Here is a 21,364-nt window from a genome sequence, read left to right as displayed (position 1 = left end):
AATTGATTGTAAAAGAATACAATAAATACGAGTAGAAAATGAAAAAGGATTCAGATTCTAAATTTAACTCAAGATATATTCTTTTTGCAAGGTAAGTAAAAGTATTTTATAGAAATATAACATATATTTGATCACAACTGGGCAAACATGCAACGGTTGAAGTTCATGAGAAAAGAATCTGTCATTTATGTTTAATCATGCAACAAAATAACTAAAAAAAGGAATATATGATACTAAAATATCCCAGGCTCATTTAAATCCCGTGGACTTTGCAGTTCAAAGCTCTGGTGGGTCACACTGAGCCGCCCATAAGCGGGTTACACTGGGTCAAATACCTGGGTCACACTCAGCGTAACGACGATGCTGTTTTGAGGTTAAAACGGGAAGAATAAAAAGCAAGAACAACTCCAAATGTATTCTGAATATTGATGTGGTGTAGCAGGATTGGGACTCATGCTACTTGTGTTATTTCCCTCAGATCAAAGAGTTGCCGCGGCGACTGAAGTTTCCAGCTCTGGTGCAATAAAAACATATTTGGAGGAAAACTCTGGTGCTGAAGTCAGTGCTGATGGAGAGGCACAGCCAAATCAGGTTCAAATAAAAAATCCACTCTGTTGAATATGTTTGTGTCACGTGTCTCTCACATGTAGAAGACTTTGTGTCACGTGTCTCTCACATGCAGAAGACATTGTGTTACGTGTCTCTCAAATGTGGAAGACTTTGTGTCACGTGTCTCTCAAATGTGGAAGACTTTGTGTCACGTGTCTCTCACATGCAGAAGACTTTGTGTCACGTGTCTCTCACATGCAGAAGACTTTGTGTCACGTGTCTCTCAAATGTGGAAGACTTTGTGTCACGTGTCTCTCAAATGTGGAAGACTTTGTGTCACGAGTCTCTCAAATGCAGAAGACTTTGTGTCACGAGTCTCTCAAATGCAGAAGACTTTGTGTCACGTGTCTCTCACATGCAGAAGACTTTGTGTCACGTGTCTCTCACATGCAGAAGACATTGTGTTACGTGTCTCTCAAATGTGGAAGACTTTGTGTCACGTGTCTCTCACATGCAGAAGACGTTGTGTCTCTTGTCTCTCAAATGCAGAAGACTTTGTGTCACGTGTCTCTCAAATGCAGAAGACTTTGTGTCACGAGTCTCTCACATGCAGAAGACGTTGTGTCTCGTCTCTCAAATGCAGAAGACTTTGTGTCACGTGTCTCTCACATGCAGAAGACTTTGTGTCACAGGTCTCTCAAATGCAGAAGACTGTGTCACGTGTCTCTCACATGCAGAAGGCGTTGTGTCTCTTGTCTCTCAAATGCAGAAGACTTTGTGTCACGAGTCTCTCAAATGCAGAAGACTTTGTGTCACGTGTCTCTCAAATGCAGAAGACTTTGTGTCACGTGTCTCTCACATGCAGAAGACTTTGTGTCACGTGTCTCTCACATGCAGAAGACTTTGTGTCACGAGTCTCTCACATGCAGAAGACATTGTGTTACGTGTCTCTCAAATGTGGAAGACTTTGTGTCACGTGTCTCTCACATGCAGAAGACTTTGTGTCACGTGTCTCTCACATGCAGAAGACATTGTGTTACGTGTCTCTCAAATGTGGAAGACTTTGTGTCACGTGTCTCTCACATGCAGAAGACGTTGTGTCTCTTGTCTCTCAAATGCAGAAGACTTTGTGTCACGTGTCTCTCACATGCAGAAGACTTTGTGTCACGAGTCTCTCACATGCAGAAGACTTTGTGTCACGTGTCTCTCACATGCAGAAGACTTTGTGTCACGAGTCTCTCAAATGCAGAAGACTGTGTCTCTTGTCTCTCAAATGCAGAAGACTTTGTGTCACGTGTCTCTCACATGCAGAAGACTTTGTGTCACAAGTCTCTCAAATGCAGAAGACTGTGTCACGTGTCTCTCACATGCAGAAGACGTTGTGTCTCTTGTCTTTCAAATGCAGAAGACTTTGTGTCACGAGTCTCTCAAATGCAGAAGACTTTGTGTCACGTGTCTCTCACATGCAGAAGACTTTGTGTCATGTGTCTCTCACATGCAGAAGACTTTGTGTCACGTGTCTCTCACATGCAGAAGACATTGTGTTACGTGTCTCTCAAATGTGGAAGACTTTGTGTCACGTGTCTCTCACATGCAGAAGACGTTGTGTCTCTTGTCTCTCAAATGCAGAAGACTTTGTGTCACGTGTCTCTCACATGCAGAAGACTTTGTGTCACGAGTCTCTCACATGCAGAAGACTTTGTGTCACGTGTCTCTCACATGCAGAAGACTTTGTGTCACGAGTCTCTCAAATGCAGAAGACTGTGTCTCTTGTCTCTCAAATGCAGAAGACTTTGTGTCACGTGTCTCTCACATGCAGAAGACTTTGTGTCACAAGTCTCTCAAATGCAGAAGACTGTGTCACGTGTCTCTCACATGCAGAAGACGTTGTGTCTCTTGTCTTTCAAATGCAGAAGACTTTGTGTCACGAGTCTCTCAAATGCAGAAGACTTTGTGTCACGTGTCTCTCACATGCAGAAGACTTTGTGTCACGTGTCTCTCACATGCAGAAGACATTGTGTTACGTGTCTCTCAAATGTGGAAGACTTTGTGTCACGTGTCTCTCACATGCAGAAGACGTTGTGTCTCTTGTCTCTCAAATGCAGAAGACTTTGTGTCACGTGTCTCTCAAATGCAGAAGACTTTGTGTCACGTGTCTCTCACATGCAGAAGACTTTGTGTCACGTGTCTCTCACATGCAGAAGACTTTGTGTCACGTGTCTCTCACATGCAGAAGACTTTGTGTCACGTGTCTCTCACATGCAGAAGACTTTGTGTCACGTGTCTCTCACATGCAGAAGACTTTGTGTCACGTGTCTCTCACATGCAGAAGACTTTGTGTCACGTGTCTCTCACATGCAGAAGACTTTGTGTCACGTGTCTCTCAAATGCAGAAGACGTTGTGTCACGTGTCTCTCAAATGCAGAAGACGTTGTGTCTCTTGTCTCTCACATGCAGAAGACTTTGTGTCACGTGTCTCTGAAATATTTTCGGAACATTCGGAGTTTAATGCGTCGCTTGTTGACTCAGTCTGTGTTATTTTTATTCTTTCCTCGTAGTCCTCCATGTTTGTTTGGACACGAACGGACAATGCGTTTGTCTGATTGGTTAATCCGCCTGTCAATCACTCCCTTTGGAAATTAGAGCGACTGGGTTGGATCCCAGACCCTCAGGTTTAGTAAAGTAGTCTGTCAAAACGTGTTGGGAATGGCTGGTCAGGCAAACCGAAACTAAGGGCCAAACTGAAGCTGTGCTGGTCCCATCACGGGCCCTCCAAGCCCAAGGACCAGGGCAAGAGACAGAGACACTGTCCCAGGCTTAAGCTAAACTAGCTAAATAAGCTAGGAGACAAAGACATTCCAGAGCAACAAAGGAAGCAAACTTGACTCTCTTCCCATAAGTAATGTGCCCCCAGCGTCATGTGATCTGGACTGAAACACAGGACAGTTTGGATCCGGGATGATCTTCAAATGTGCCTCATCTTCAAACCTCAGAGCCTCGTCCATGCTGCGCAGATGACCTTCTGCTGACCTCAGCTATCGCCCTCTGCTGGATGCTCGCGACCCCCACGACTGACCTAGAACAATCCTGTCCGTCTCTGTTATTGACTCATTTGCATATTCCATATTCATATTTACCTGTTCATTTTTTGGTCAGTAAATCTCCATTAACCAGAGTTTGTAAAGTGTTCATTCTCCAGAAAAGGGGTCAATGTCACGGTTACGTCACAAACCTTCAGATTAACTAACTATTTATTCTTAATCCAATTCTTTAATCAATATTAACTTTGAACGTCTTCCTCTTTCATAAGTGGAGTACATGAATAACACTGCAGTGCTTGCATTACCCCCTATCAAATACATTAATCCAATCTAATCAGATGTGGCACAAGATGAAGTATTTGTACTTGTTACAGTAGCATCTGTACTTTACTTGAGTATTACAATTTCTGGTGACTTTTTACTTCCACTCGTTTCTACTTTAAATCGTGCAATTATACAAATGATGAACGCCTTGGTTCCTTATTTCCAACATATATCTTTTTATCTCTTCATTAAGTCTAATTCATTGAGTGACTGTGTAATGGGGGCGGGATCCGACGTCAAAGTTGTGATATTTCTAGAGTTTCTAGAGTTAACTAATTATACTATACTAATATTTACTGTTGTACTTTTTACCAGTCATTTTTTAGACAAGTAATTGTACTTTTGCTGAAATGTACTTTTGCCTCCTCCAAGTCTAAGTCTAATTTAGAAAGTTGCGTGAAGTGAATGAATCATGGCGGTTTAGTGCTGGAGGAAGTGCTACTTTTATACATCTATGTTACTCGGTCTGCACTGCAGTCTGGGCTGAAACGTCTCATGTGTATTGTGTTCTCAGTCTGGCAGAGTTACTGGACATAACGGAGCCTGCAGTGGTCAGCAGTTCAAACACGGCCTTAAATGTGTCTGTTTGTTGATGATGTGGTTTGCGTCACGAAGCCAGGGATTTTGTAGAGATGAGATCATCGATCAGGCGTGTTTTATGAGAGTTTAACAAAGATTCTGAAAGAGCCACTTTGGTTCTTCCATGACTCAGAGGAACAAAGCCTGAATCTGCTCCTGTGTTACAGAAGGACAGGTCATTCTGACCTTTGAAAGGGCAAATAGTGTCTGTGAAGAGATGAGTGGTTCCTCACCGACAACATACGGCCCAGAAACTCATTTGTGTCAAACTTCAAGTCCTGCATGTCCAGACGCTTCTGCACCAACTGCATCTGACATCAATATCTTTTACTCTTTAAGCATTCAAAATGTTAAATATGAGCTCAACGTTCATGAAAACACAACTTTTAACCTGAGCAAACACATCAGTGCAGAGAAACATGGAGGTCAGCTGACCGGTGTGACCCCCGGTGTGACCCCCGGTGTGACCCCTGACCAGTGGAAGGCTCTGAATACTCATGGCCATGTGGTATTTCAATTGTTTCTTTTTTTTAATACATTTGCAAACATTTCTACATCTCAGTTTTTCTGTCAGATGGGGTGGCTGCAATGAAAAACCTGTGACCCTAACCCAGGGTCTGGATACTTTCTGCATGTAACGCGGTCACTCACTTGTCTTTGAAGAAGCGCCTGAACCCAAAGGCCACCAGTTTGAAGACGGACTCCAGGACGAAGATGAGGGTGAAGATGTAGTTACAGATCTTGAGGGCCTCATCCAGCTCCTGATTGGACAAAAAAAAGAGGCCATAAACCCTCAGAACATACAATCATGTATTTTAAGGGTTAATCCTTTATGGCCGGTTGGGTCTTCATGCAGGGCTGGTTACCATGTAACTTTCCCAAGTCACCCAGACTGTGTTATACCTGTGTTATACCTGTGTTATACCTGTGTTGTACCTGTGTTGTACCTGTGTTGTACCTGTGTTATACCTGTGTTATACCTGTGTTATACCTGTGTTGTACCTGTGTTGTACCTGTGTTGTACCTGTGTTGTACCTGTGTTGTACCTGTGTTGTACCTGTGTTATACCTGTGTTATACCTGTGTTGTACCTGTGTTGTACCTGTGTTGTACCTGTGTTGTACCTGTGTTGTACCTGTGTTGTACCTGTGTTATACCTGTGTTGTACCTGTGTTGTACCTGTGTTGTACCTGTGTTGTACCTGTGTTGTACCTGTGTTGTACCTGTGTTATACCTGTGTTGTACCTGTGTTGTACCTGTGTTATACCTGTGTTATACCTGTGTTGTACCTGTGTTGTACCTGTGTTGTACCTGTGTTGTACCTGTGTTGTACCTGTGTTGTACCGGTGTTGTACCGGTGTTATACCTGTGTTGTACCTGTGTTGTACCTGTGTTGTACCTGTGTTGTACCTGTGTTGTACCTGTGTTGTACCTGTGTTGTACCTGTGTTGTACCTGTGTTGTACCTGTGTTGTACCGGTGTTATACCTGTGTTATACCTGTGTTCAGAAAAGTAAGTACTGGACTAGTGACTCACGGCTCGTTCTGGCTCCACATGTCACACTTAAGATGTAGAAGGGGGCTAAGGATAAGGATTTGTCTGCTTTCTATTTATCCTCCCTGGATCTTGTTTTCTACTTATTTATTTAGTTCATTTAATTTTGTTTAGTATATTTGATGCTCTGTTTTTTTAAATAATCAATACATATTATTATTATACATATATTAAAGGCACAGTACGTCACATTTTGGCCAAAAATAGAGTGCGTGCAATGGTTTTATTGCACTAAAAATGTATATAACCTGTGTCCTGACTTTGAGTGGGCTTGCATCTCCACAAACTTGACTCATACTAAGCCTCCTCTTGCTTGTTTCCATGGGAATGTTGTTCTATGTTAACTATAATATTCCACAGTATGGCATTAAACCGAATGTTCTGTAGTATGCTTTCTATTTCCATCCAATTGATGTGCCACCTCCAGAAAGTTACGTACTATTCCATTAAAATATATATATATATATATATATATATATATATATATATATATATATATATATATATATATATATATATATATATATATCAAACAAAGGAGTTTATTGAATGGATCATCTCTGGCTGTGACTGATTATTATTTTTATTATGTGTGTCTTCCTGCCTGAATGAGCCGTCCCATGAATAGATGTCCCTCGCAGTCCTGCTTCCCCTGCTGCCCCTGCTTCCCCTGCTTCCCTTGCTTCCCTTGCTTCCCCTCCTTCACCTGCTGCCCCTGCTTCCCCTGCTGCCCCTGCTTCCCTTGCTTCCCCTCCTTCCCCTGCTTCCCCTCCTTCCCCTGCTTCCCCTCCTTCACCTGCTTCCCCTGCTTCCCCTCCTTCACCTGCTGCCCCTGCTGCCCCTGCTTCCCCTGCTTCCCCTGCTTCCCTTGCTTCCCCTCCTTCACCTGTTGCCCCTGCTTCCCCTGCTGCCCCTCCTTCACCTGCTGCCCCTCCTTCACCTGCTGCCCCTGCTGCCCCTGCTGCCCTTGCTGCCCCTGCTGCCCCTGCTGCCCCTGCTTCCCCTGCTGCCCATGAAAAGACCATTAGAATCCGAGCGTTCTTTTGGGTCAGAGGGGCGCAGTGGTCTGACCTTCACTGCGGCGAGGCGTGGGGAGAGCAGGGGGTCCGCAGGGGATTCCTCTAAACTGTCCCTGATGCTCACTTATGGACTTTGCTTGGATTGTGTCCGAGCATAGTTCAAATTTAGACCCACAGTTTATCATATTGTATAATGTCCTGTCAGACCGAGCGGGGCAGAAGATGGGACTCTGCTTAAAGGTCCACGATGTATGATTCAACGTATGGAACATTCATTTAGACTGTGAGCGGACACGCCTCTCCACAGATCTGACCTGAAACTTGACCTGCTTGTCTTCGTTATAAGACAAGTTCGTTATCATAGAATCATTGGACGCTACAGTTTTGCTCCAACGTTGACATATTTTGATCGGTTCATATTTTGGTGCGTTTAAAAAGGTTAAGTCTGACGTTCTTTCGCTGATACAGAAAGTAAACAGCTCCACAGAGACTTTCTGCTACTATGTTATAACACAAGTAGATTGGATCTTTCAGTAACTTTTCATTTGACGTAAATTGACTAAAATATGAACTTTTCAGTGCTCTAAACCCGCTTTTCTCTTTAGGTGTCATTAAATAAAGATAATTCACACATGAACCGCAGTAAAACCCAGTCATATTTTTGACAAACAACCGCTTTAGACATTTTTATATCTTGTTTAGTGGCAAAAATGAGGAGCACTGTGTCTGTTTCATCATGAGACAGAGGGAAGGAGAAGTGAGGCGGAGCACAGACTCAAAGAAATGATTATACAATAAAAATGCACAAAATAAAAAGGCCTGACCTTGATTTTGAAATAGCACATATAATAAACATTATCATTTTGAGGCTCAATTATATCCTTATTGATTAAAACTACTAAACAACCAACTTCACACTTTGCCCAAACCAGTTGAAAAGTGACTGAAATGGGAATATTGACCAATTAAAACTTGGAAATCGAAGTTTCTGCTTTTTTTTGTGGCTCTTTTGGTGATGTGTACTTACTTTTGTTTACTTGTTAGTTTAATTTTGGAATCGTGCAATCGTACACGCCCAATCAGTCCACTTCACATCAGTCCAGAAAATCAAGACTTCCCTGCGGACAGTAACTTTTCTCATCATAATTCTGAGGAGGAATGTTTTTTTTGATACAGATGATGATGTCGTCCTGAGGCGCTCACAACTCCCTCAAGAAATGATGCAACAGACAATTCAAATTGAATGCACAGACCTGTATTAACCTTGTTAAGAAAATAACACAGATAACACAAAACAATAACTTCACAAACACATCTCCAAACTTGTTCTTCTACATTATTGGTTTCAAAGATTTTTTTGCATTTACGATTCAAAACTAAATATTCTATCTTTTGACTTTTGTCTCATTTTGAGCCTTCTTCCTCCTCATTTTACTGGTGTTGGCAGCTTGCTCTCCGGACAGTATTTTTGGTTTACTTGGGCAATAAACCTAATATTCTGAACCCACTTTAATGTATGCATTTAATGGCCGATATTGATGTACATTTATTAGCGTTACACCTTCAAGCCAAGGTCAAACCAACATCGAGCAGCTGAAGCTACAAATCCAAAAGACACAAACATCTTAAAACGACGCTTCTCTTTCTTGAACGAAAGTGTTATGTTCAAGGAGCAGCTCAGGGTTTAGTTTCACGTGACATCCCACAACTCTAAAGTCTTCATAGTTTGAACTTGATCATAATTATAGTTCAGATCACACTTCTATGATGGGCGTCTTTCTTCTGTCTGAAACGATAGATACATAAATGCGCCCTGTTTGGTAGTAATCCTGCATCTTCTTAAAAGCCGCTCATCGTAACTGTATTTGTTCTGATTGTTTCAATGCTAAGATACTAGCATTACAGAACATTTACAGAAACAAAATCCAAATAGTGTTCCCACCTGGTTCAAAGTCTGCTAAATCTGTCCAGTTCCAAATTTCCCATTTTCCGTATGTCAAGTCATCAAATGTAGATGTAGTTTTTTTTTAGGGCCTTTTCCCTCCTGCCAAAAGTATGCGCCAAAAATGATGAGTTTTAAGGCCCAAATACATAGTTCTGAAATCAAATGAAATGGCAATGTCAATGATAGTCTGAAGCTCTCCAGTATTTCTGGGCGTGGCCACCTGGAAACAAGTTTCTCCAACATTCAGCCTTTTCTTAGGAATAATTGGACTTTGACATAGTGTTATGAAGAAACACTTCTTCAACAGAATTATTTCCAAATATGTGATTTTGTGGTTCTACACAGATCATTGCCCATTCATTATATAGTTTAGTTATTATTCTCCTTGAAAGTTCTGCTTTATAAGCCTTGATAAATATGTTACTCAGAGGGTTATAAGGGTTTGATTTTTTTATTATTTTTATTATTTCTTAATATCTATAAAAGTCCTGTTTCTCCAAGTCAAATGATTTTTTTCAACATATCAAAGCTTTTCATTTGATTATCTTTTACACCCTAGTAGTAAATATTACAAATATTACAACTAGGTTGAAAATATTGGTTATCCAGACCTTAAATCTCAGATCTGTGCTGTTGGGCGTAAAACCCTGGCCACTCTCATAATATCTTTGTTTGGTAAAGGGCATTTTCTTACATATTTCTTGTGGGGTCGGATCATGAATTTCTTCTCTTCCTGTGGCACTTGAGAGTTCTGCTTCTTGGCATGATTTACCTTCAGCAGTTTTAGTTTTTCTTGCAGATCATTTGTTTCTTCTCCGAGGTAATAGCTATAATTTTACCTCTCAAAACTGCTTCAGCAGGAACCCGGGGGCTGGGTGGGGGAATTTCACCATTGCTTTTTTCCTCCACGTAAGTCTCAATGTGGTTTGACTTTTTTTTCTTAACCAAAGGGTCATTAAGCAAGTTGAAAATTGAACCTCCAAAGTATGTATTTTCATATTTCCTCCAAGTCCACTCCAAGTATTGTAGATAGGAGCATGATAACTTAAGTCTACTGGGACCATATCTGCTTCTGTGAGTTTTGATCTGTCTTTATTGAAATAAAAAAATAGTCTATTTTGGAGTAGATTGTTTGTGGATTAGAAAAATAGGTGTTTTTGACGTGCATTGGGGTTAATTTCCCTCCAGATGTCAACCAATGTTATATTTTTCAATAATTAATGGAATTTGTTATTTATTGCTCCTCCAGTGCCCCTTGAGTTTGATATGTCTAATGCAGGTTGGACATGGAGATTGTGATTGCCGTCACAGATTAGGATTCCCTCTGAGTGTTTGCAATCAGTTCTATAATATTAGTGTTGGGAGTGATAGGAGCATACACATTCTTTAAATTAAAAAGGTATTGGGTTTGAGATCAATATTGCAACTCCCCTCTTATGTTTGCCTCCGTAGGATGAATAGTACAACATTTGGTTTGTTTTTGATGTTCTATATCACTTAAATGTGTTTCTTGTAACTATGTAATGTAATTTTCTCTTTTCTCATTTTTGTTAATATTTTTGATTGTTTGATTTGGTTCAATATCTTATTAACAGTATTGGATGCTACTCGTAACTTTTCCGATGACATTGGGTTGATTTGACTCTATTTGCATTCTACAAAACACTCAAATACAACATAAAAATACAACTACAGAAACCGTCCATCCATCTTCTTCTGCTTATCCAGGGCCGGGTGGAGGAGTATTGGCTCTAATCCAAGCTCCTCCTGTGTGACTGACCTCCTCACACTATCTCTAAGGGAGCGCCCAGCCACCCTGCAGAGGAAACTAATTTCGACCACTTGTATCTGCGATCTTGTCCTTCGGTCATTACCCAAAACTCATGACCATAAGTGAGGTTAGGGAATGAAGATTGACCGGTAAATTGAGAGCTTTGCCTTTTGACTCAGCTCCATCTTTACCACAACAGTCCAACTGATGCACTGATCCAACTGTCAATCTCACGGAATTTGGAGTCGACCCGCAAACCGTCCCAAAGCATGTTCAAAGTCCAGTTTGATGGAGCCATCAGGAAAACATCGTCTGCAAACAGCAGAGATGAGATCCTCAAACCGGACACCCTCCGACCCCTGACCACACCCTCCGACCCCTGACTGCGCCTAGAAATTCTGTCCATAAAAACTATGAACAGAACCAGTGACAAAGGGCAGCCCTGGCGGAGTCCAACATGCACTGGGAACAGGTCTGACTTACTGCTGGCAATGAACACAGCTCCTGCTCCGCTCATACAGGGACCAGACAGCCCTGAGCAAAGGGCCCCGGACCCCGTACTCCCGGAGCACCTCCCAAAGGACACCCAGAGGGACACCGTCAAAAGCCTTCTCCAGATCCACAAAGCACATGTGGACCTGTTGGGTAAACTCCCATGAACCCTCAAGCACCCGATGGAGAGTCTAGAGCTGGTCCAGTGTTCCACGACCGGGACAAAAAACACTCTTCTCCTCCTGAATTGGGCGTAACTGGCCTTGATTTTCTTCTCTTTGTAAGGAGCTTCTGAAATGCAGTTGGTCTGTCCCATCACCTAGGACATGTTTGCCTTGGGTGACCCTACCAGACGCCCCTGACCCCTGACAGCATAGCTTCGAGGATCAATCAGGCACTCAAACCCCTCCAACACGATAAGGTGTCAGTTCATGGGTGTTACAATGAATTTATTATTAATCTAATTCGACTCACTGACTTTTTAATAGACTATTAAAAAGAGGGCTCTTTTTTTATTTATTTCAGATGACTTTTATTTTCTTCTTATTGGACAGGATTGGGTGTTAAATGGAGGTGAAGAGTGGGGGAAGACATTCAGAACATTGACACTAGCTTGGGATCCGTCCATATTGTTCAATCACATTTCCTTTGTACATAGATTGCTTTGGTGACCCACCTCGGGCTGCTGGTAGTGCTCCATGGACATGGTGATCACGTTGAGGCCGATGACGATGGTGATGAACAGGTCCAGGTATTGGCTGGTGCACATCTTGTGGATCAGCAGGCGCATCGGGGAGTAATCGGAGTAGTATGGCTTGCTCTGAGCTTCTGTGAAAAGTGGGAGGAGCACGGGGGAGGGGCGGGGTTAAGGGGTAGGAGGGGGCGGGTGGCGGTCACAAAAGTGAGATAGGACGAAAGGATAACGGGATATTTGCTAGTTAGAAACTGCTTGAAGGCGCTGAGGAGGAACGCGAGGGTGTTAGACACGTGGAAGAATAAAGTTACAGTCAGAACACAAATTCAAGCAACATTACACTGGCATTTATGATGTTGAATGTGCTGCATTCATTTCGTTTTTTGATTTACTACTCTAATACTCTAGTTAAACAGTGAGCTTTTTGGTTCATCAAAAATAATTGTATGAGCATAAAAAGCTCATGTAATGCTGCTTTAATACAACAAAAGCATCAGGAGGGATTGGGGTTGCTGTTTTTGAAGAAAAAGTAAACAATTTCTATTTTCAACCACTTGGGCCTTCACATTACACCTTCAGCTCTTCTATGAGCACTTTCTTTCTCCAGTTTCTCATGTTCCTTTTTCCTGATGTTGCCATTCCTTGCTATTGCCACGTCGACCAATGTCAATTCATCTCAAATAGTCTATGAATTGAGATATTTTATTAGAATAAAACTATAAAAACTGAACTGTTCTTTCTACTTTTAGCATCTTGTACTTTTGTCTATTCCTCTCAGCACATTTTGTCCTATCAAATTCCATATCGTGTAGCATATAAATGACTAATAATCAGCTCCAAAGTGCTCTGATCTTCACTTGTCTAAATTACTTCCCGTTCGAGTAGATCCTCTTCAAAGATAAACTCTGCGCTGCCTGTTCTGCTTTTTTTTGAGTGTGTGTGAATCACTTGCTGCCCCATTCTCTCCTTATCTTTTTCTTTTTTACCACAGAATCCACAGAAAAAAAGAAAATAAAGAAACTCATCCATCATCGGTTTCTCGCCCACCCATTAAGGGCGAGATGGACAGGCTCAGCTCTGGGAGGAGGCCGCACCTTATCCCATCATCAACAACGGCCCTTTGGGTGCTGTCTCTCGCCCAATTACCCCAGTAGTGCAGCTGCGCAGTACTAGCAACATCCCCCATGGGTTTAGATCAGTTCGGGACAAGATATAGTAGGTGCGTGAATTGGGTTTCCCTTTTTTCCCACTCGTAGATCACGGCAGGAGACAGTGCAGCTGAGTAAGCAAGAGGAACTTCAGAGAAAAAGTATTATATAGCTAGAGTTGTAAAAAACACCTGCAGATGCAAATAGGGGTTCTATTTCATCCCTACTGACCGCCAGAGGCGGTGCATAAAGCACTGGATGATCATCCTTGCGCATACACAGGTCGAGAATTAATAACAAAAAAGTCACCTTTGACCCCCCGGTGGCTCACGTGAGTCTATATAGTCACGTGACACCGGGAGCTCAGTCCCTTTTCACCTTCTCGCATGCAGGTTGTATACGTGGTTGTTCGGCTAATATTGCTGTTTTCCCACAAAGTTGGTTCGTTTTGCCGCTTGTAGCCTGTTAGCCCTGTGACTGTGGTACAGTCGGTGCAGCGAGTTCGCTCGCCCTCCTGGGGCTGCACAAGCGTGTCGGACCTGTTGCAATAAGAGGTATATTTAAGTTGTTTTCTACGACTGGTAAGTACCCCTTTAATGCATTTCGCCGTAGCCGTGCGCGCGGTAGTTTTTTGTTGAATTTGAACCGTACAATTGCACCCGGTTCTGTGTTTATCCGTGCTAAAGCCGGTTGTTTGGTTTACTGATACAGCCGCGCGGCTCTAAGTTCTAACTATAGCCGTGTTCGGGTCATTAGTTCTGAACTGCTTTGTTTTCAGCCAGTTACACACCAGCGGTGGCGTTTTCGGTTCGACCTGGTGGTTACATGTAGCTGGTTTTGTGTTTACATTGGGTCATTAGTGGCGTGCTCAGCTCAGTCTGATCCCGCGCGTCTCATTCACATAGCGGGTCATTAGTGGCGTTCCCTGCTTGACCTGACCCCGCGGTGTCCCCTCATATAGCGGGTCATTAGTGGCGTTCACTGCTCGACCTGACCCCGCGGTGTCCCCTCATATAGCGGGTCATTAGTGGCGTTCACTGCTCGACCTGACCCCGCTGCGCCCCTTTTACCGGGGTAGGTAAGAGTTTTACATCTTAGAGTCGCTAGTAGCGTTCCGCTGGACCCGACTCTATTGGCTCCGGTCTTATCATGCTGGAGTCCCTGTGCTGCCGGTCCTGCCTGGCGCCGCTGCAGCCTGACGATGGGCATGATCTCTGCCCTGCTTGTCTTGGAGTGGATCATCTTCGGGAGGCACTCTCCGATGATGCTTGCTCCAACTGTTCGGTTATGCCCCGGTCTGTGCGCGTGGCACGCTTGGCGGCTTTCGAGGACGCTTCAGACTGGTTGTCTGTGGCGCCTCCGAGTCAGTTACCAGCTGGCCAGACTGGGGGCCTCAAGCGGCCGTCCACGGCTACTCAAGGCGGCCCCCCATTTAAGAAAAAGAAGGGCCCCGGGAAGTTAGCAGCTCAAGTGAGCACGTTGACATCTGAACTGGCCCAAATGCGGGCAGTTATCCAGACTCTCCAGACTGATGCCAGTCGTGTGGTGGCACAACGGCATGAGGGGCATGGCACAGCCTCAGTATATGATGACGTCATATCTGTGGCTGCTTCAGACACGCAGTTTCAGCTGGAGTCTGACCTTCTGAGCTCCAGAGTTTCAGAATCTGGCTCACTGGCCTCTGCCGGCTCTCAGGCCGACAGTGATGACACTGTCACAGCGGCTTTGCGGACGGCACTTTCCCGCTTAAAGCTGGATGTTCCGCGGGATGAGGCGGCACCCTCGAGCGCCTTCTTTCGGCGCCAGGCTGCAGCGTCCCACTTTGCAGTTCCTCCCTCGGAGGAGTACATTAAGGAACTGCATGCCTGTTGGACAGACCCAAAGGCATTTTCGAGGCCTACTTCAGATGGCAGGGTTTTGGCACTGATGCAGGATCCTCAGAAGCTTGGCCTGGGACATATGCCGGCAGTGGAGCCGGCTATTGTCTCCCTCATCGTCCGCCCAGAGGAGACTTTACGGACTAATGCCCGGTGTCCACGACCACAGTGCCGGGTTACAGACGACCTTCTGTGTAAGGCGTACGACATGGGAGCTCGTATGGGTCGCATTGGGAACTCATTGTCTCATTTAATGCTTGGCCTGTCGGTTTCCCTTGAGACGGTGCCAGTGGACCAACCAACACATGGGCTGGTTGATGCCTCCTTGCAGGCTTTTGCCCTCATGTCAAGGGAACTAGGGCGACGGCTCTCTATTAGTGCAAGCTCGCCGCCAAGTATGGCTGGCAGTCTCCGCTCTCTGAGGCCAGTAGGAAGACCTTGAGGGGTGTTCCAGTTCTTCCCGGAGAACTATTTGGCCCGGCCGCCCTGGAGGCTCTAGAGCGCACGGCCCAGGCCTGCCGTACACGGCAACAGTTGGCGGGGCTTCATAGGCGGGGGTCTCATCGACCGGCTCAGGCCGCCCTTCCCGTTTCTTCACGGAGATACACACCACCGCCCCATCATGACTCAGACTTGCAACAGGCCCAGAGATTTGGATTTCGTCCGTCCCGTGCGTCCCGTTCCTCACAGCCCGGCCATGGCCTCCACAAACCCGGGCGGGGTCGAGGGGCCTCCAGATGAGGACATTTTTCCCCAGGACAGCTGGAGTACTGGACGGCTCACTCCCCAGATATTTGGGTGCGGCCAAGGCGCACGCAGGCGCTCTCTCAGGAGATTCGTACCTTGCTGGACAAGGGGGCGATAGTTCCTGTGGACCCCCTGCTGGATCCAGGGGGCTTTTATTCTCGTTATTTTTTAGAAGACGGGCGATTTACGCCCAGTTCTGGACCTCAGGGGTCTAAATATGTTTTTAAAGGTACTCCCTTTCAGAATGTGGGCGGTCAGACAAGTGCTCCAGGCGATCTCCCCAGGCGACTGGTTCACAACAGTAGACCTGAAGGATGCATATTTTCATGTCCCCATTGCACCGCCACATTCAAAGTTTCTCTGCTTTGCTTTCCGGGGAGAACACTTCCAGTTCAGGGTCCTGCCATTCGGGTTATCTCTGTCCCCTCGAGTGTTTACAAGGTGCGTCGCTGCAGCCTTGTCCCCCTTGCAGGCCCAGGGGTTGCGGATTCTGCCCTATCTGGACGACTGGCTCATTTGTGCGCCCAGCCACGAGCAGGCGCTTCAAGATACAGAGACTGTGCTCAGGCACGTGGCCAACTTGGGGCTGCGGGTGAACTTGGCAAAGAGCTGCCTTGTGCCGTCACAGGTAGCAACTTTCCTCGGCATGGTCCTCGACTCCCATACAGCGACTGCACGCCCTTCGCCCAAGCGGGTGGACAATATTTTGGGAATGTTGCGGGACTTTCGACAGGGGAGTTCTCTTCCCTACGTCTTGTTCCTAAGCCTCTTGGGCAAGCTGACTGCGGCCGCAACGGTGGTTCCTCTGGGGCTGCTGTCTTTGCGCCCCCTTCAGATGTGGCTCAACAGCCTACACCTGGACCCCACACGTCAGGATCACAGGCGGCAGCGGCTACCCGTATCTCCCCAATGCCGGGTGTTTCTATGCAGGTGGCGGAACGAGGCCTTTATGACACAGGGCGTTCCGCTGGGGCCTCTTCCTTCCAGACGGGAGGTTGTGTACACCGACGCATCCCTCCTAGGCTGGGGTGCGACATGGCAGGCACGGATGGTGCAAGGGTTATGGTCCCAGAGGCAGAGCAGGCTGCACATCAATGTGCTGGAGTTCTTGGCTGTCGAGCTGGCGCTGCGCCATTCCTTGCCACACCTGCGCGGCCGTCATGTCATGGTACGGTCCGACAACACCAGTGTGATTTTTCACATAAATCACCAGGGCGGCACTGGGTCGGTGACCCTGTTCAGGATTGCACAACGGGTCCTGACTTGAGCTACCCCGCGCCTTGCCAGTCTGAGCGCTGTTCACATTCCGGGGGTTTGGAATGTGTCCGCGGGCTTCCTGTCTCGCCATCGGCCGCTGCCGGGGGACTGGCAGCTTCACCCGGAGGTGGTGAAGGGACATTTGGGAGACCTTCGGCAGGGCACAGGAGGATCTTTTTGCCTCCCGCGACGCGACACACTGCCCTCAGTGGTTCTCGCTGGCGGACAGGGCCAGCCCACTGGGTCAGGACGCACTGGCTCACGACTGGCCGAGGACGATGCTTTATGCATTTCCCCCATTCCCCCTGATTCATCAGACGCTTCTCAGGGTCTTTCAGGAGGGCCACAGTCTCCTGCTTGTGGCCCCGTTTTGGCCAGGGAGGACATGGTTTCCTTTGCTGCCCAGGCTCTGCTGCGGCACAGCGCGACGTCTACCCCCAAGGCGGGATCTCCTTTCTCAACTAGGGGGTCAGATTCTGCACCCCAATCCCGAGCGCCTGAAGCTCTGGGTATGGCCGCTGCATGGCCCGGCCTGACCTTCTCGAGGTACGCCGGGGAGATTGGGAACACAATAAGCAATGCTCATGCCGGTCTACCCGTCTTCTGTATTCCTGCAAGTGGAAACTGTTTGACGCCTGGTGTCGCAAAAGCGGGGAGGATCCAGTGCATTGTGCTGTGTCAACGGTGCTCGCATTCCTGCAGGAGCCACTTGGCCAGTGGCGCTCTCCATCTACCCTGAAGGGTGCTCGGCGTTTGCATCCGCCCGCCCGGTCTGTGGCCCCGGCGTGGGACCTGTCCCTGGTGCTGGAGGCGTTGCGATCCTCTCCATTTGAGCCTCTGTCGCAGGTTGACTTTAAATGGCTGTCAATGAAGACGGCATTCCTTCTGGCGATGGCCTCGGCGAAGCGGGTGAGTGAGCTCCAGGCTTTGTCCGTGGCAGACTCCTGTTTTCGTTGGCACCCCGACAACTCTGGGGTTTTCCTTTGGCCGAATATAGATTTTGTTCCAAAGGTGATTTTGTCGGAGGGGCACAACCGGCCGCTACAACTTGCACGTTTTGGTGCGGGATCTGCCGCCGAACAGCTGTGTCCTGTCCGTGCGCTTGAGGCATATGTGCGTGCTACAGCGTTGATACGCAAATCTGAGAGCCTGTTGTTTGTTTTGCCGGCCCGCGCAAGGGCCAGGCTCTGTCCAAACAGCGTCTCGCGCGCTGGATTGTTGATGTAATCACGGAAGCCTATTCTCGACAAGGGCGACCGTTGCCGTCCGGGGTGAGGTGCCACTTCACGGGCCGCTATGAACGGGGTGTCCTTGGACGTGACCTGTGCGGCGGCCTTTTGGACATCCCCGAATACATTTGCAAGATTCTACAGAGTGAATGTGGTTTCTCCACAACCGCTGGAAGAGGTTCTCCGGCAACACTCTTCTGCGTCCCATTGAGGTATGGTTTTGTCTATTCCTCGGGACCCTGCTGGTATTCGTCATCCAGTGCTTTATGCACCGCCTCTGGCGGTCAGTAGGGATGAAATAGAACGAAAGTTACGACTGTAACTACGGTTCTATGAATCCCGGATGACCGCCAGAGCATCTGGTCCCTCGGAATTCTCGTGCTTTGCGAGAAGGTTTCCAGGGACTGAGCTCCCGGTGTCACGTGACTATATAGACTCACGTGAGCCACCGGGGGGTCAAAGGTGACTTTTTTGTTATTAATTCTCGACCTGTGTATGCGCAAGGATGATCATCCAGTGCTTTATGCACCGCCTCTGGCGGTCATCCGGGATTCATAGAACCGTAGTTACAGTCGTAACTTTCGTTGTCTCTTGAAGCAAACACAAGCAGGTGCAACAACGTGCTACTGCTGGAAACTGTTGCAAAGTAGCACAACTTGGAAGGTTTTTGGGTCATGGATATTTCGGTAGTGTTGGGAAATTAGATGTGGGCGATTCAACTTTTCCCTCATATAGTAGAGAGTAAAAAAACTCAGACTATTGCATCGGCTTGGACAGAATACTTAGGTACAACCTTCACTTCTCTGTTCTAAAGCTGTTCACTCACCAACATGTGTGTGAATATTAGTGTCCCAAAGGGTTTGAGTGAGAGTGGAACAGTTTTAACTCAATCATGTACACCAGCGATCAATGGTTGAATGGTTGTTTCATTATTGCGTTGTACTTTGCAGACATCTAAGTAGTCGCACCTTATGAAATGCAGAAACCTGTAGTTAAATCTAAAATATGACATAATGTTATGCATCTGATTCTGGTTTTCAGACATATCAAATATGCATTACAGCAAATAATCTCTGGCTATGCATCAATGTCAAGCTACCAACTACTATTTTTAACCTTCTTGCTTTGCTTATTAACCCACAGTCTCCAGAGGATGACACCTTCTTTTTAAAAAGTCAAAAACTGACTTTTATTTCTTTTTTACTTGTCCAAAGCTTTCGTTCTCTTTTTTCTTCTTAATGATCAGATATTCGTGTCTAGGGTCATGGTAGCGGAGTGCTGAAATTGCACCTGCTGATAATTATTGATACTGCCGGCGGGATACGGACTATGGCTTGAACTATGGTTTTGACTTCCTGTAGAGATGTGCGTGCCACAAAATGGAAATAATAGGACTTATGGAGTACAAGGTTTGGCTTCTCAAATGAATTGAGCAGGGATTCAATGCAGGACACTTTTGGAGGTCGCTGGGGTTACAAATGTTTGGATTTATCATTTAGAATTGCGGATTTAATTGGCTGTGAAAAGACTTTTATATTATTAACTCTATTTCAGTGGATGGAAGAGGAGTCTACAGTACAAGCAGGGAAAGCGCTTGAGTTAGGTTTTAATTATCTGTGACTTGTAGGCGTGACACTGCAGATAAATATGTATTAAACAACATTTTAAAGTACGCTGTCTCATTTAAGTCTTTGGATGACGTTAATTCAATGAAATAATAAAACATCTTTAAGTGCAAGCTGGACAATGTTGTCATTTCCAGGTGATTGTTTATATGCTGAGAGACCAAAAACAGTGTCTCACCTTAAGATATGAGTTTAGACTTTGTTGTTAACCTCTCTGGATGAAATATCTGGCTTTTTATGAATGAGGCGAGCCGTTTGTCCACACAGCCGAGGGAGTAGACGGTGATAAAGCTGGTTTAGGGGCATATTCAGTGTGTTTGGCTCAGCCCTAAATGTTTTCAGCCCTAAGGGGACAGAGCCACAGCTTGTCCCATTGACCCAGAGTTCAGATTTGACTTTTTACTGACTTCTTTGTCTTGTGCGGGAGAGTAAACATTATTTTTACTCTGTTCTACTAACTATTTTGCAGGTGCACAACTCGAAAGAACATTGTCGTCTTTGTTCCGCCTCCTCCCGGTGTCATCCTTCATCTAAATGCGCTGAGAGGGTTTTGTGTTCGGAGGGTTTGGGGGTTGGAAAGCCAAAGTTTCCGCCTCATTTGTAGAAGTTGTTACAAAAAGTGCCCTCATTAATATAGAAGGAGAAAGGGCGAGACGGAACAAGGGATTTGGGATGAAACGGGGCAAAGAAAAAGCCGTTTTTGGCTGCGTTTCTTCTGATCTCCGGGGAAACCCACGTAGTGGAAGGTGAGAGTTAAATTGCTGCTATTTTATCCTCTACGGAGAAATTACAGCACTTTTTAACGAGAGTATGACTTCAGTTTTTTATTCATTTTCTGCATCGAGTCACAGTGGTCAAATGTATTCACCTTTTCAGGGCTTTATGGGGGCCCATTGTAAGATGCTTCCAGGGAACACATAATTTACCTAAAACCTCTTAAATTTCCACATTTATGACATTTTGACGAGCAACTACGATGTCAGACTGGTTGGTTAGGATGATGAAGAACAAACTTTCCATTTAGTTTTAATGTTTTATGTATGTTAAAGTTTTATTTTTAGTACCTGCTAAACTGAGTAATTCATTTTAGAATTATTTGTATTTTATTTTAATTAAGTCAACTGCACTAAGGGAATAGTTTTTAAAATGTGATGGATGTATATGTTTAAAAACTCTGAATATCGCCATTTTGTACATTCTGGAATGAGAAGCCCCACAGTGATTGGTCAGTGGTTCCCGGGCTGTGGAAGGTGTGGCCTCCTCTCAGATCACACAGCGCCACCTGTGGAAACCTGAAGGTCATGACCTCATTTCAGAAACATCCAAGTGGTATCTCGGGACACTCGGGCAGGCTTCTATTGGCTGTTCCTTTAACCCATTCATCACACTATGAGTAACACCTTTAAGTATGATGACATAACCATTCGTGACAATAAAGTTCTGAGTAGTTAAAGATGCATTTTTACTATAGACATATGCAGTATTTGATAGCAACCATTAAGACTTTAATTTGT

General features: G+C 45.6%; 1 protein-coding gene across 12 annotated transcripts in view; it reads right to left on the bottom strand.

Annotated features, from left to right (window-relative positions):
* Positions 1 to 21,364, bottom strand: part of cacna1g (calcium channel, voltage-dependent, T type, alpha 1G subunit) — a 296,305-nt gene that overhangs the window by 34,077 nt on the left and 240,864 nt on the right. For 8 of the 12 annotated variants that reach the window (XM_072455513.1, XM_072455523.1, XM_072455524.1 and 5 more), the window contains 2 exons: positions 11,950 to 12,101; positions 5,145 to 5,254 (listed from right to left, as the gene is read on the bottom strand). In XM_072455513.1, coding sequence (XP_072311614.1) covers positions 5,145 to 5,254; positions 11,950 to 12,101 — 262 coding nt within the window. The remainder of the gene's footprint in view (positions 1 to 5,144; positions 5,255 to 11,949; positions 12,102 to 21,364) is intronic. The other 4 variants (XM_072455517.1, XM_072455514.1, XM_072455519.1 and 1 more) reach the window with 1 other exon arrangement.

Source organism: Eucyclogobius newberryi, unplaced genomic scaffold (assembly GCF_026437365.1).
Source record: "Eucyclogobius newberryi isolate DKJ021-1_F unplaced genomic scaffold, fEucNew1.0.hap1 SCAF_20, whole genome shotgun sequence".
In the NCBI taxonomy this organism is placed as follows: domain Eukaryota; kingdom Metazoa; phylum Chordata; class Actinopteri; order Gobiiformes; family Gobiidae; genus Eucyclogobius; species Eucyclogobius newberryi.
The sequence above is the reverse complement of the archived record's forward strand: the minus strand, read 5'-3'. Positions and strand labels throughout refer to the sequence as shown.